Below are 14,076 nucleotides of genomic sequence, written 5' to 3'. Positions count from 1 at the left end.
TTGTAATATGTGTTTAAGGTTTCTCCACATTTTCAAGGTTTAATAGCTCATTTCTTTTTAGCACTGAATAATCTTCCATTGCTCTGGCCTAGAACATCACTGTGAAAGAGAATTTTTCGCTGTCGGGGGATGTTTTCCATATCTGCACTGCCCAGCATAGTAGCCACTTGTCTTAAAATGTGGCTAATGAAGCACAAAAACAGAATTTTAAATTTTATTTAATTTTAATTAATTTAAACGTAAAAGGTCCCATGTGGATACTGGCCACCATGTTGGACAGTGCAGCTCTACACAGATGGAGGCCAGCCTTCACTGGAAATATTGAGTGTGCAATCTGACTTAATGCCTCATTCTCTGTTACTCTAATGTAAGTAAGAGAACATGGTATTTCCTGATTTATACTAGAATAGATAAACAAAAGAAAAAACTGAGTTTAGAGAAAACAAAGAGTTAGGAAACCACATTAAAATCAGTATATTCAAATTGACTAGAGAAAGACAAACTTTTTCAATCTAGAAAATAAAACTTTAGTGTCAAGAACTTACTGCAGGGTAAATAAACTCTTTGGAAGCAAACACCACACTTCCTGTATTTTTGTCTCACCTAGAGTGCACAGCAGAGTGCTCAGTACACAAAATTATTTGCACATTTGTCAAATGAATAAATACTAGGACACAAATCCTTATTCCCAGAAACTCAACATTGCTATGAATCAGACTTTAAACTGTCATCAGTATAAAATCAGCCTCAGAGTGGGTTCAGGTGTCGAAGTTTCTAGTTCATATTCTCTCAATTTTTTAAAAAAGAATTCATTTTTACAAGTCTCACAGCAATGTTTCTCAAACTCTTTAACCCAAAGAATGCTTTAAACTATTAAAAGTTGCTGAAAACCTTTAAAAGCCTTTGCTTTTGAGATTAATACTTTGATATTTACTGTATTAGAAAGTAAACTGAGGGGGCTGGCCCTGCGGCCTAGTGGTTAAGTTCAGCATGCTCTGCTTTGGAGGCCTAGGTTCGTGTGTTTGGATTCCAGATAAGGACCTACACCACTCGTCAGCCATGCTGTGGTGACAACCGACATACAAAATAGAGGAAGAGTGGCAAAGATGTAAGCTCAGGGCTAATCTTCCTCAGCAAAAAAAAGAAAGAAAGAAAAAAGTAAACTGAAAAACTTTTTCAAACAACAAGACTTCACAATCACAGATTCCACTGGCTGTCAGAATGATAACATCACCATATGTCAGACAGCCTCTGGAAAAATCCCTTGGACATTCACGAAAGAATGAGAATGAAAAAGGCAAATAATGTGTTAGTGTTATTCTGAAAATAGTTCGACCTCACAGACATTCTGGAAAGGGTCTCGGGATCCCCCAGGGTTCCCTGCACTCTATTTGAGTTTGCTGTCCTAGAGGCAGACAGGGCTCCGTGACATTCCTCCTGAGACGAGTGCAGGTGGATCAGGGTGCCTGACAATGGAGAAAGCAGCTGCTCTTGTCCAGGCTTGCACATAAAGTATAAGACGTGGTTTTTAAAACTCTTTCTAAGCTCACTTAAAGACAAAATAATCATTTAAAACATATTAGGAAATCATATGCTACATTTTAGTTTTAATATTCTTCCTTGTCATAGTCGCTCTTGGTTGGAATGGCAACAACACAAATCTCAAAGTTTTCTTTTTTAGGGTTTTTGGTTGGGGGACAAAGAGTGCTAAAAAATAGCTAGGAATGTTTTAGGCTCTAATTTAGACTTCATCAAGTAAAAGTAACAAAATGCCTAATGCAGAGTGTGACATTTTCTAGGTATTCAGTAAATGCCTGTTCATTCATTCATTCACTTGCCAAATCAAATTTAAGTTTCGAAAGAATGTTATTTAAAAAGAAGAGCAGTGCACATTATTATAAAGAATTCTAGTAGGAGTTCATTGCAGTGTAAGGTCATGGGTTTAGAAATGAAATGGAAAAAATATAGCCAGGAGAGACTAAATTTGAGGCTACATGGTTGACTAGATTGATTGTTGATTAGGTCAATTATCTAAGAGATAACAGAATTACCTCTTGGCTGATATAATTTTGGTATTGAGTAACCAAAGTCACTCTACTACAAGTTAAGTGGTCAAAGAATTTTAGAAAGCTAAGTCTCCTGAGGGCCACAAAACTTTTTCTTCTGAGCGTCTTTGATCTTCCATTCTGGCTCAGGAGAAAATAAACCAGAAAATCCTGAAACGTGTACACTGGCAGTAGACTGAAATAAGCTCTTACCAATACTACATTTTAAAAAATGATATATGAGCATATACTCTAAGATAAAGTAACTTACAGTCTATCAGTGAAATGTCTAAATTAAGAAAACTGATGACTAGATTATTTTAATGATAGGAAATAGGAGAGAATAAGGTGGTAAGTGAGACTACCAAATGAGCCCTAATAATGTCCACAGGCCCTCTTTACTTTTCCTTTAGGGTGGCTGCCATGATACATGGGGGTAGTGGGCGCGCTCAGTGTTGGTTATAGAAAATGAGAACCCCAACTGAGAGTTCATGAGCATATGGAAAGATCCTCTAGATATGTCAGTTCCATATGTAAATTAAGCAGTCATTATTTATTCAAAATTGAGAGGAGTGCCAATTTTTAAAAATTAAAATAGTATATATGGAAGAACATTTTCCATGTCTTACAGGACACTTCGAGGAATGTCTACACAATTTTTCATAGTATTCTCTACATAGTAAGTGAATAGCTGAGGCAAATTCCACCATCTTTAACCTATGAAAGGAAATCTAAATTCTCTAAAGGCAGAACCAGAGGCCATCATCTCTGCAGCTATACAACCTAGACATCTAGGAGTCACCCCTAATTCCCTCTCTCACAGCCCCCAACATTAGCTCAGCCGTAAGGTTCTACTGCTATTATCTTCTAAACATATCTCAAATCCCACTGGCACTGACTCATCTCCTAAACATGTATCAACCTCAGGCATTCAGGGTCTTTCCAATCCATCTACTTCTAATCCATACTCCACACTGCTACCAACATAATGTTCAAACCCAAAATCTACTCCTGTCATGGCTTTGCCCAAAATCTTCAAGGGGTATCCTATCATCTTCAGGATAAAGCCCAAATTCCTAAGCACAGTACATGAGATACATTAAAATCTGGATTCTTGTACCTAATTTCTTACTTTTCCCCAAATGTGCTATGCTCTCTTATCTTCCTTCTTCCTTCAAAAACTATTAACTAGGCAATATTTTACATGCTTGGCATACATGAATAAACAAAACAAAGATCTTTTTCTTTTTGGACCTTACATTCTTATGGTAGGTAGACAGATGACTGATAGATGGATAGATGAGTAGGTAGACAGACAACAGAGAGATGACAGATGGATAGAAAGATGATATACATACATAGATAGATGACTGATAGATGGATAGATGAATATGTAGAAAGAGGACAGATGGACAGGAAACTATAGATTGATAGATGGCTAGATGAGTAGATAGGCAGATGAGAGAGAGATGACGAATAGAAAGATAGATGATTGATAGATGACTGATTGATAGACAAGTAGGTAGGTAGGCAGATGATAAATGGATAAGATAGGTAGATTATTGATACAGGTAGCTAGATGATTGATAGACAGGTAGATGGACAGACAGATGACTGATAGGTAAGTAGGAAGACAGATGATGGATAGAGTGAGGGGCTGATAACTGCAATGGATACAAATGAATGAGGATGGGGAAGGGTAGGGATTGTGTATGAGGTGACACGGTGTTTTAACATCTTGATTGGGTGGTCAGAGAATGCCTCACAAAAACAGTAACACTTGAGCAAAGACCTGATGTACATAAGGAAACAGGCAATGTGTATGTATTGAGGGAAGAACATTCTAGGCAAAAGGAACAGTATAAAGGCCCCACAGCGGTTAGGTGCCTTGTGTACTTGAGAAACACCTAGGAAGCCAATGTGGCTGCAGACGAGGAATGAGGTGAAAGATGAGGTCATGGAGTAATGGGAAGCCAGATCATGCACACAGTAGGTCATTAGTGGGATTTGAGAGCAACGGGAGCTACTGGAATACTTGAGGAGTGTCACCAGCTAACACGTGTTTAGAAGCTCAGTGTGCTATTGTGTTGAAAGCAGCGTCCTCAGAGGCCACTCCATCCAGTAACTTTCACCCTGTACATGTTATAACCTTGGGTTCACGGGTCTGGCTCCTCCTTTAGACTGTGAGCTCCTTGAGGGGTGGCTGTGTTTTACTTTCTCTATAGCTCTGGAGCACCGAGCAGACTGGGAAAAATGATTCATCAAACTCCTTAGGTGCTGCATGCTCAGATGGAGCTCCAGGACTGCGCTGGACACTGGAGGGCCTTAACTGGTCTCTGAGCTTAGGCCTGGAGCCCAAAATTCAGCCACAGTGAAGGCCTGATTCTCAACAACTGGGCAGAAAGGGCAACCAAGTGAGAGAAAACCAGAAAGAAGTAGAGCAAGTGAGACGAGGGTGCCAGGAGAGATGCCCCCAGGATGAAAAGACAGGAGCCTGCAGCACTCTCTGCAGCCTCACTCAAAGAGGGGAGAGTTCTGAGAGCTCATCTCAGGGGTGGGACTTCTAATTGGAAAGGACTAACACTAACTGGAGCATTTGCTCACAGCTCTCCCTCACCTCACAATAATGCTAATGAGAAATTAACAGTGAGTCTAAAGTCGGTTTTAGGTGGGCTGTACCAAGATGGGTCTAGTTTCCTCTTCAAAGGGCTGTGCTGGCAGTGTCTCCATTGACTAAGGGAAATCAATCCCCTGAAGGCATCCTTCATTCTTCTCCTTGGCCACCACCCACCTTCCACTGTGTGCTTTTCTCCCACATCTTCTTTTCGGCCCTTGAAGACAGAAGGTAATGTGCACAGGTGAAGGGAGATGTATCTGAGGCCAAGAGACCAATCACCACTTCCTACTGTGTTAACCTCTCTCAGACTTTACTTGAAACATAGTGAGACAACCACCACCTGTCCCCTAAAATAACCAGGAGGATCTGGAAAAGACAATACACCTTATCAAGGGTCATGTAAACATAAGAGCTTATCATCCCCTACACCTCAGCATTAGGAAAGATATATAATGTAGGAAATAGACTGTGCTATGATTTAATTTCCATCTAAATTTTTAAAAAGTAGTTAATATAGAAAGCTGGAGGTTAGAAATGGACACAAGATATAATCTATGTGGAAAGAAGTTGGGTTACAGGGCCAGATGAAGCCAGATTTGCATCCTATTTGATGAGTTACTCACTATGTTATCATTAACAATCACACACTACCTTGAACTTCAATTTCTCATCTATAAAATGGAAATAAGAACACTTGACTAGTTTCTGAGAGAACTGAAGATACTGATGATAGTCAACATGCATCTAGACGTATGTCTGTGTATGTGTCTACTGTATGTGTGTGTCTACGTGTGTGCACATATAAAATACTAGCATAGTAGTATCAAGACAAGGGAGTTAATGGAAGCATCTCATAATAAGTTGACAGCACATATGTGTGTGCCTCTACCCTCCTAAATTATTTGAAAGGGGCCTTTGAGATGCCTGAATGAGTAAGATGGGCTGTTGATATGTGCTAGGTGTTAAAATACATTTGAAACACAGAAGGTGGACTTGGGAACAAACTCCTGTCCTCAGTCCATCCCCACATATTTTCCCAGGCATCCAGGCCTCCTGTGAGCGGCCAATACTACAGGAGGAGCAGCAATGAGGCTGTCGTTGGCCAAAATTTTCCTAGTTTCTCAAGTCCATTCTTCTTGCTTGCGCAGATAAGGCCTCCTGATGCTATAAAATCTCTGTCTTACCCTTTTCTTCTCTTCTAGAAAGGAGAATGGGGCCAGGAAGTCAGACAGCTCATTAGAGAATATAGTGGTAGTTTATCTCATAAAGTCTCATTAATGGAAAGAATCACAAGACATGGTACTAGAGGTTCACAGGGTTGACCTGCCCAGCCCTGGTGTGACTAGCTGAGCTACTTTATCTCTCGTAGCCTCAGCTTTCTCTTCTGCAACATGGAACAGTTCTTCACCTGCTTGTCTTGAAAACTAAAGGAGATAACCTCTTTGAAAGTACTCTGCAAAATATAAATTGATATACAAATGTTATAATTCAGATCATCAGCAGCAGCAATCCACATGTGCTCTGGTGTCCCAGCGACAACACTTATTGATAATTTTCTTTTAAAAATGGTAGTTAGGGTAGTAGAAAAACGCAACTTTAATCTAGATGTTGAGAAAAATCTCTCAAAAAATAATTAAAATATTAACCATAGTACAAGTTTTCTGATGTTAAATTAACAAAAGAAATTTAAGCCAGTCAAGCCCAGGTGATGATTGCAATAAAACGAAATTACCAAGACAGCATTCTTGTACACAGCTTCATAAAACACAAAGGAAATGATAAACAAAGAACATACAAATATTTAAGGATTTTGTTTCCTTTTGAAAACTGTGCTTGAAAAACAGAAGTCACTAAGGTTAAAAGAGAAAGAAAAATTATACTAGCAACCAAGATTACAAATAGTAAAACCAAACTGTTGATCAGTGACACCTAAAAAAATGAGCAAAATCTGGCTTATGAGAGATTACTATTTTAAAAATTATTACGAAACTCTACATAGTGGACAACGTTAACTTTAAAAACGTGAAAAGAGTTGCAATTTACTGAATTTTAATGTGTACCCTAGAGAGTATATTTGGGTATGAGGTAGGATGTCATCACCTGTGGATCACACAACCAACCACAAGAACACTCAAACTTACTCTACTTTGGCCTCATATTTACAAAGCTGCTGCACATGTGCCTGCACGTCCATTTCTCCATCACCAATGTTACAGACTAGAGTATTAGCACCTCACGTCCACATTTGGTGCCTTACCCGACCGATAGCGCTCATCTCGTGACCCTGAGGACCTTCGGCGGTGATAGCGAGAGGAAGAGGAAGGAGTAACTGGAGCCCGGCGCTCTGGAGGCAAAGCTTGATCCACCCCTGGGTTAAGGAAAAGAGCAAAGTAAGGTGAGGCTTTACTTGGCAGCTGGAGTTAACTTACTTTGTGGAGCAAATCATTCAGTAGAATAAAGCCCTGACTCACTGCATTCCCACAGGCAAGCAGAGCACACCCAGAGCGGGCATGGGAGGCCAGGGACATCATGGCTGATAAATAGGAAAGGGAGAAGCATCCTGGGCAGGGGAGACTCAAGCCCTGACACTACAGCCTTTAGAAACACCAGCACAGGCTCCCTCACATCACAAACATCTATTATATCATGTGAAGAGACAAAAATTATACCACAAGCAACAACTGAAATCTTCAGAGTTTGGATTATAAAAATGGAGCCCAAAGCACAGAATCACATTATGATCTTTATATAATAAACATACAGAAAAAGTTATAAACATTCTTGAGAAAAAAAAATTACATTTATCATTAAAGTTAACTTTAAAATAAATCTTACAGGATATTTTAACAATATAATTGAAGTAACCAGGATTGAGTGTAAACTTCCATCCTTGTTCATTCAAAATTTCTAACTCTCTGGAATCTTACTCCATTTGATATTAAATAATTGAACAAACTGTATTTCAAAATGGCTTTGATGAATTACCAAAAATGTTAACATGGTCAGATAAAAATTATCCAATGGGTATTGGTCAAGAGCTGACCTAAATCTGGCCATGATGATACCTGTTATTATTTTAGAACTCGAGTGGCAAGAAGGACAGTCCAGATAAAACTAAGTACCAAGGGAGAGATTTAATCATCACAGTTCAGAAATAAAGAAATTCTGAGCACTGAGCATTGAATATTCAATATTGCTTCTTCAGAAAAGGACCAGTAATACTTTATAGAAAGTAAGTCAGAGACACCAATTTTAACAAAAACCGTTTTGTCCCTGGTTTCCTGTGATGGCTCGGTGAGAGTTATCTATCTATCCCTGGGATTCAATGTTCCTCTATGATGGAGCTTTCTGCGCCTCTGTTTTTGATGACATGTTTGTGGGTCCCAAGCACTAAGTTAACTATATTAGAGTTGTTAAAAAGATACCTATGCTGTAAGCCATTTTGTTAGGTTCTGTGAGCTGTTTATCCAGCAAGCATATTAACAACACTCATTAACGTTTCTTGATGATGGAGGAGTTCACAGCTACCAAACCTCTTCCAGCTATTGTCTACAAATGAGCTTTTAAAAACATTCTCTTAAAAAATTACTTTGTATAGTTATAAAAGATGCACAGGGTTTATGAAATCAGAGTACTATTCTTATAATGAAAAATAGTAGTTACATGGTATTTAAATTCATATTAATATGGGCTTACCATCCTTCTTCCTAAATGTTCATTTTAGGTAACATATGGACTTCTCCCTTACACCAACTGCAGCCTTCTCTACACCATTATTAGATTATGAGTCAGTAGTAGGTCACGAATACCTTTCTATCTTAGACTTTTTTATTATCCTCAAGCTAATATTTGTATCTTTTTGTTCCACTATCTGGCTTTTCAGTGTACCTATGGCTAATCCTTTCAAAATACTCCAACAGAACTGCAAAACTCTTCCCAATACTTTTCTCCTCCATAGTCAAACACTGAAAACCCAGTAACAGTTTTTAGTTCAACTGTCTTTCCTGTTTTTTTTTTTTTCCTGCTTTATCTCCCCAAACACCCCCGTACACAGTTGTATATCTTACTTGCAGGTCCTTCTAGTTGTGGGATGTGGGATGCCACCTCAACGTAGCCTGACGAGCGGCGCCATGTCCACGCCCAGGATCCGAACCCTGGGCCGCCGCAGCGGAGCACACGAACTGAACCACTCGGCCACGGAGCCGGCCCCTGTCTTTCCCCCTTGAAGACCTCCCTCTTGGAGCCCCTCCTGCTCCAGTCGTGCTGGTTGGTCCAGACTTGCTGCATCACTGCCATGGAGCATCCCTTTATCTCAGACTTGCTTTCACTTAGAATTCTAAGCAAAATTATTTGTAAATTTGAAAATTTATTTGTATAAATATATTTGAAAATTATTTGTATTCATTTCTTTTCATGTCAATTATTGTTGTCGAGAAGTTAAATGCTATTCTGATGCTATAATCCGTATGTGAAATCTGTTTATTTTTTCCTTTTCTCTTCTGTCAACTTTCCCATCAAAGGAGCTGCACGCCAGGGTTTCTTCCTGTGGCGGGGGCATCACTGATCTATCTCCAATAGCCTTTTATCTGGGCTGTTCCATTTGCCCAAGAAGAGACCTCTGGTGTCCTGTCCTGTGACTAAGCACAGGTGTGTTCGTCATTCGAGGCTGGAGCTGTTCTCAGTCTCCAGCATGCAGGCTCTGATTCAGTGCCTGTGGGCTCCGCACTGCCCGGCACCCCAGATCTGGAGGCTCTCAGCTCCATTCTCCCGAGAACAAACACCTCCAGGGGAGTGGGGAAGATGTGGTTCATGGGTCTCCCTGACGCCCTGCCTCCTCCTCTCCCGTGCTGCCCATGGTTTCATCAGCACCTTCTCTGCTGCCTTCTTCCCTTGGCTAAACAAGGTGCCACTAATCATCTACCTCACGCATTGTAGCAACTGGTCGCTGTTTCTGCCATCCTCCTGTCCTAGGGATTTATACTTTATCCGTTCACAGACATCTTAGTGCAGTTCTGGGAAGAAGCAGAGCTAATGTACACTTTCAAGCTACCAAAGTTAAACAGTGCCTGATTTATACGAGCACTTGATGTTCAGCTTTCACTCTCTGCACTGCTACCTACCTAGGTCACGCAGATATGCTTCCTGGAACGACTTTCAATCTTAACCTCTCTGGGTCCCTAGGTGGCCATATACTTCCTCTGGCCATATACCATCATCATGCTTACACACGCAGACCAGCTTTACAGAGCTGCAGGCTGGTGCTCATCTGTTCATGGGCCCTGCACGCCTGTCCTCAGAAAGCTAATTTTGCATATAAACGTTGTGAACATTTACTCACATAGGCTGAAATATAGAGTTTACAACACAAGTTTTAAAAAGAATGAACAAATTCGATAAAAGGAGGATAGCTTCAACAGGTCACTAGTAACAGGACATCAAAAGAAACTAAAATCTTAGAGTGCATATTTCAATCATTAATTTTTATCTGACTTCATTGTGAATGAAATTTGAGGAGCTTAAAGGTATGTTCTGACAAGAAAACGCCGTCAAATGTGCAACTCCAAATTAGAATTCAACTTGCCACCACAGGAGGACCCAAGGGTCACAACTGAGGGGTCCTTCTCGTAATCATTTGTAAGGGGATTTGACCAAATGCTGTTGCTGGAATAGGTGCCTTCTTGGTAACCCTAACACACAAATAATGAGTAAAACACATAATTACAGCTCAGTGTTCAGCCTTGAGGTCATACATTCTTACCATGATGGAAAACTAGCTGTCAGGAAAGCCACAAAATGACCAGAGGCTCTACAACAGAATATGTGGGTCAGTTTAGGACAGGTCACTGAGAAGGTGAGGTAACTGTCCAAAACATGCAAAACCAGGAAGACAAAAACCAATTCTCATCAGACAAAAACGGGACAGAGACCAAAAATTGTCACTCACAGACATTTATTAAGCACCACGTGCCAGGCACGAGCTTAGCTTCAGATCCCATGTGAACTGAGGGACGTGGTTGTGCTCTGGAGTTGGAGACAGCATCCCCACCGGCTGCCGTCACGATCTGTGACACTGGGCCCAGTTTCTCATCTTTACACAGAACTTGTCAGAACAGCTGACACTTTACAGCACTAATCTAAGCATTTTATTAATTCATTTAATTAAGATAACCACATGAGATGCTGTTTCTGCCATTTTATTGATGAGAAAATGCTAGCCCAGAACTTGCATTTGAACTCAAGCGTCTCTGCCACTCTCAACTAGTATTTAAACATTTGCTCCTAACTGCCCCTTCTTTGGGGATGGGTCCCCTCCTGGTGTTCAAAGGCACCCCATGGCACTGAGAGAGCCCTGGGGGCCTCCTTGTCCCATCCCCAGAGAGGCCTTGTCCTTGAGGCAGAGTCTGTGTGCTGTTCAGTGCTGCACTCCTGGTGCAGTAATTGCCACATGGACAAAATCTAGCTGGTACCTTGAAGCCAAGAAGCATTTTTGTGATCTTATCACAAAACTATTTGCTCAACAGCAAACTTCCAGAGAAAGAGGGAACCTGCTACAATTTCAGACTGCTGCCCAGGAATGAACTCAGAGCAGCTGAAAGTTGTCAACATCATGTGACACAAGAGTGTGTTCATCAGATCCGTACTTGGGAGACAGCAAGATAAGGCAAGTGCGTCTGGTTATCTCCTACCCTGCTGTGCTGTCCCTGACCCACAGGAGGTCTCAGGAGGTATTTCTGCAACACTTCAATGTAAACACAATGTCAGTGAGGTTTTGTTTTTCCTCTAGAATTGCAGTGGGACTAGAACTGAAACTCCAGAAAGGAGGAAGGAGACCCAAGATGCTTAAGAGGGAAGAGGAGGGGGCTGGCCCTGTGGCCGAGTAGTTAAGTTTGCGTGCTCTGCTGCAGGTGGCCCAGTGTTTCATTGGTTCGAATCCTGGGTGCGGACATGACACTGCTCATCAAGCCATGCTGAGGCAGCGTCCCACATGCCACAACTAGAAGGACCCACAATGAAGAATATACCACTATGTACTGGGGGCCTTTGGGGAGAAAAAATAAAAGATCTTTAAAAAAAAAAAAAAAAGAAGGAAGAGGAAACAGAGAGAGAGTTCAGGAAGAGAGTAAAACATACACCCCACTTCTCCACTGAGTTCGCACCTTCCCGGGACTTCCTAGTCCTCCACACGTGGCCTCCACCCTCTCTCCACATCCTCAAACACCTACATCCCATGTAAGTCCTCTCTTCTCCACCCTACACTTTATCCTGAAGGAGAGAAAAGCCAGCAAGCTTAGTGCTCGCCAGACCTGCTCCCTCCAGTCAGTTGCCACCTGTGGCTCCCACAGCCCCAAGTTTCAATCTCTCCCTGCTTCAATCCAAGCAGGGCTCTGCCAAGTCCATCTCTCTGCATCCTGTCGACCTGAGGACAGAGCCCAGACTCCTCCACCTGCACTTCAGTCTCCCTCCAACATCACAGCCCTTTTTCAGCCACACCTCCCACTCGTGCCTCCAGGTCCCCATCAAACAGAAGACCCACTGTTCCCAAGCTCGTGCCCCACTCTATCACTACTCACTCCTCCAGAGGTGAAAACCTCGTTTAAGCCCAGATGGAGAGAAAGCAGAGAAGTAAGCCATCTTTACAAGAACTTCAATCAATTATTTCAATTAATTCCTTAAGAAAGGATTCTCCAAAGAAAATTCCTAACAATAGAGATCTGTCACCTAAACAATCCATCAATTTCCTATTATTAAATAAATGCAGTAATTTCATCAATACTATGGTGAACCAGACACTAGAAATCACAATAATCTTCATATTAACCTAAGAAGAAGGCCCACGGGGGCAGTCACCCTTTGCTCTGACACATCGGTGCACTACAGGCCAGGAGACCTGCAGCGGAGACAACATTTGGTTATTCAGGATGTTCAATGTTCTAGAAAAAGTCAAAATTTCTAAATTCAGACAGTAAGAGAAATATACTGAAAAACCTTGGTTTTCAACATCTATTTAAAATAAATCATAAAGGATGTGTAGAAGATAACTTGAAAGAAAATATATATGGGATTTAACACTAGAAGAACTTGGTCCAAATTCTGTTCTTATTCTTACGAATTGTGGAATTAGACCCATCACTCAGTTTCTAAGCCTATGTTTCCATGTACACTGGGGATCAGATGTGAGTGACTTCTGCTCCCAGGACCTTGCTGTGACCCAGGTGTCCCCTGGCCCCTCCTCTGCCCCTCTCAGGGTCCTGCAATGCTCCCCAGCAGCCACGGGGCACTCACACAGGTGAGACCATGCTTTAGGCACTTGGTAAGATTGCTGAGACTCTTTCCCTGTTTCAAGTCTGAACAAAAACAATTTCTGAAGCATCCCATGCTCTTCTAGTACCTAATTACACTCTTTCTAAAATAAGTGCAATCAAGGACTCTGCCAGAAAATAAATAGTACAACTGTTGTACATACAGATAAGAAATTTACTACACTTGCTGTGTATGGACTCAGAGGAGAGCACCACAAAATAGACAGAAATTTCGTCATAAGCACCTTAACATCTACCCCAGCCATTCTAGCCTAATTTTTACATTCCCGTCAATATCATTTCTACCCTGTCTCTCAATAACATAAATCTGTATAAATTTGCTGACCATTTCCTATTAAAAGATGTTAATTTGACTAGGGACTTACAACTTGGAAAAATGTAAAAGATGTGGAACTTCAGGATTTGACAAGAGCCCTTTATATGTTGCGTGTGCATTTGCATGTGATTCCTGCATACCAACACTTAGTCTTCACTCATCAGGTGAGATAAACTCAGAAGGCAATGAGTGTACGTGGTAGGATTGGGGCTTCAAATTACTGTATTTTTCTTATACCTCATATAGATTTTTCACAAAAACCCACACAAGCCAGTTCCAAAGGAGACACCATTCTCACTGTCCAGCTGGATGCTCAGAGATCCCATGTCCAACTCTGCTCCAACTCCAGAAGCCTTACATGGCAGTAGCTTAGCTGTGCTCCCTTTTAACCACTGATAGCTGGGAGGAGGAACCTGACTGGTTAAATGTTACTAAAAATAACAGGAAATTCATCTGATCGAACCAACAGCTATGTGTGATAAAATAAGAGTATTTCTTAGAAAACTGGGAGCAACCAATTGTGCATCAAGATCATGACCGTGGCTTACCTAGGATATAGGCAATTTAGCTGATGAAAGTTCATTTTCTGTAGCAGTTCAATCTGGGAAGAATTCATGCTAAGTCACAGACAGGAAATGATGACTGAAATACTCGTATTCCTCCTTCTCTGGGAGTCAACCCTGCATCTCACACCCCATCCATTGTGAACAAACGGCGGGCAGGGCTCCTTAGCTGAGGAAGTCCCCAGCAGAGGTCATGTGTCCCTAAGCCTGGGTC

At 41.3% G+C, this 14,076-nt stretch overlaps 1 protein-coding gene across 24 annotated transcripts in view; it reads right to left on the bottom strand.

Moving 5' to 3' along the window:
- DIP2C (disco interacting protein 2 homolog C) overlaps positions 1 to 14,076 on the bottom strand; it is a 469,662-nt gene that overhangs the window by 202,727 nt on the left and 252,859 nt on the right. For 23 of the 24 annotated variants that reach the window (XM_023631967.2, XM_023631969.2, XM_023631970.2 and 20 more), the window contains one exon: positions 6,920 to 7,030. In XM_023631967.2, the coding sequence (XP_023487735.1) occupies positions 6,920 to 7,030 (111 nt within the window). Of the gene's footprint in view, positions 1 to 4,724; positions 4,744 to 6,919; positions 7,031 to 14,076 lie in introns of those variants that run through there. The other variant, XM_023631974.2, reaches the window with a different exon arrangement.

This window comes from Equus caballus, chromosome 29 (assembly GCF_041296265.1).
Source record: "Equus caballus isolate H_3958 breed thoroughbred chromosome 29, TB-T2T, whole genome shotgun sequence".
In the NCBI taxonomy this organism is placed as follows: Eukaryota; Metazoa; Chordata; class Mammalia; order Perissodactyla; family Equidae; genus Equus; species Equus caballus.
This window is presented reverse-complemented; position numbering and strand designations above follow the sequence as displayed.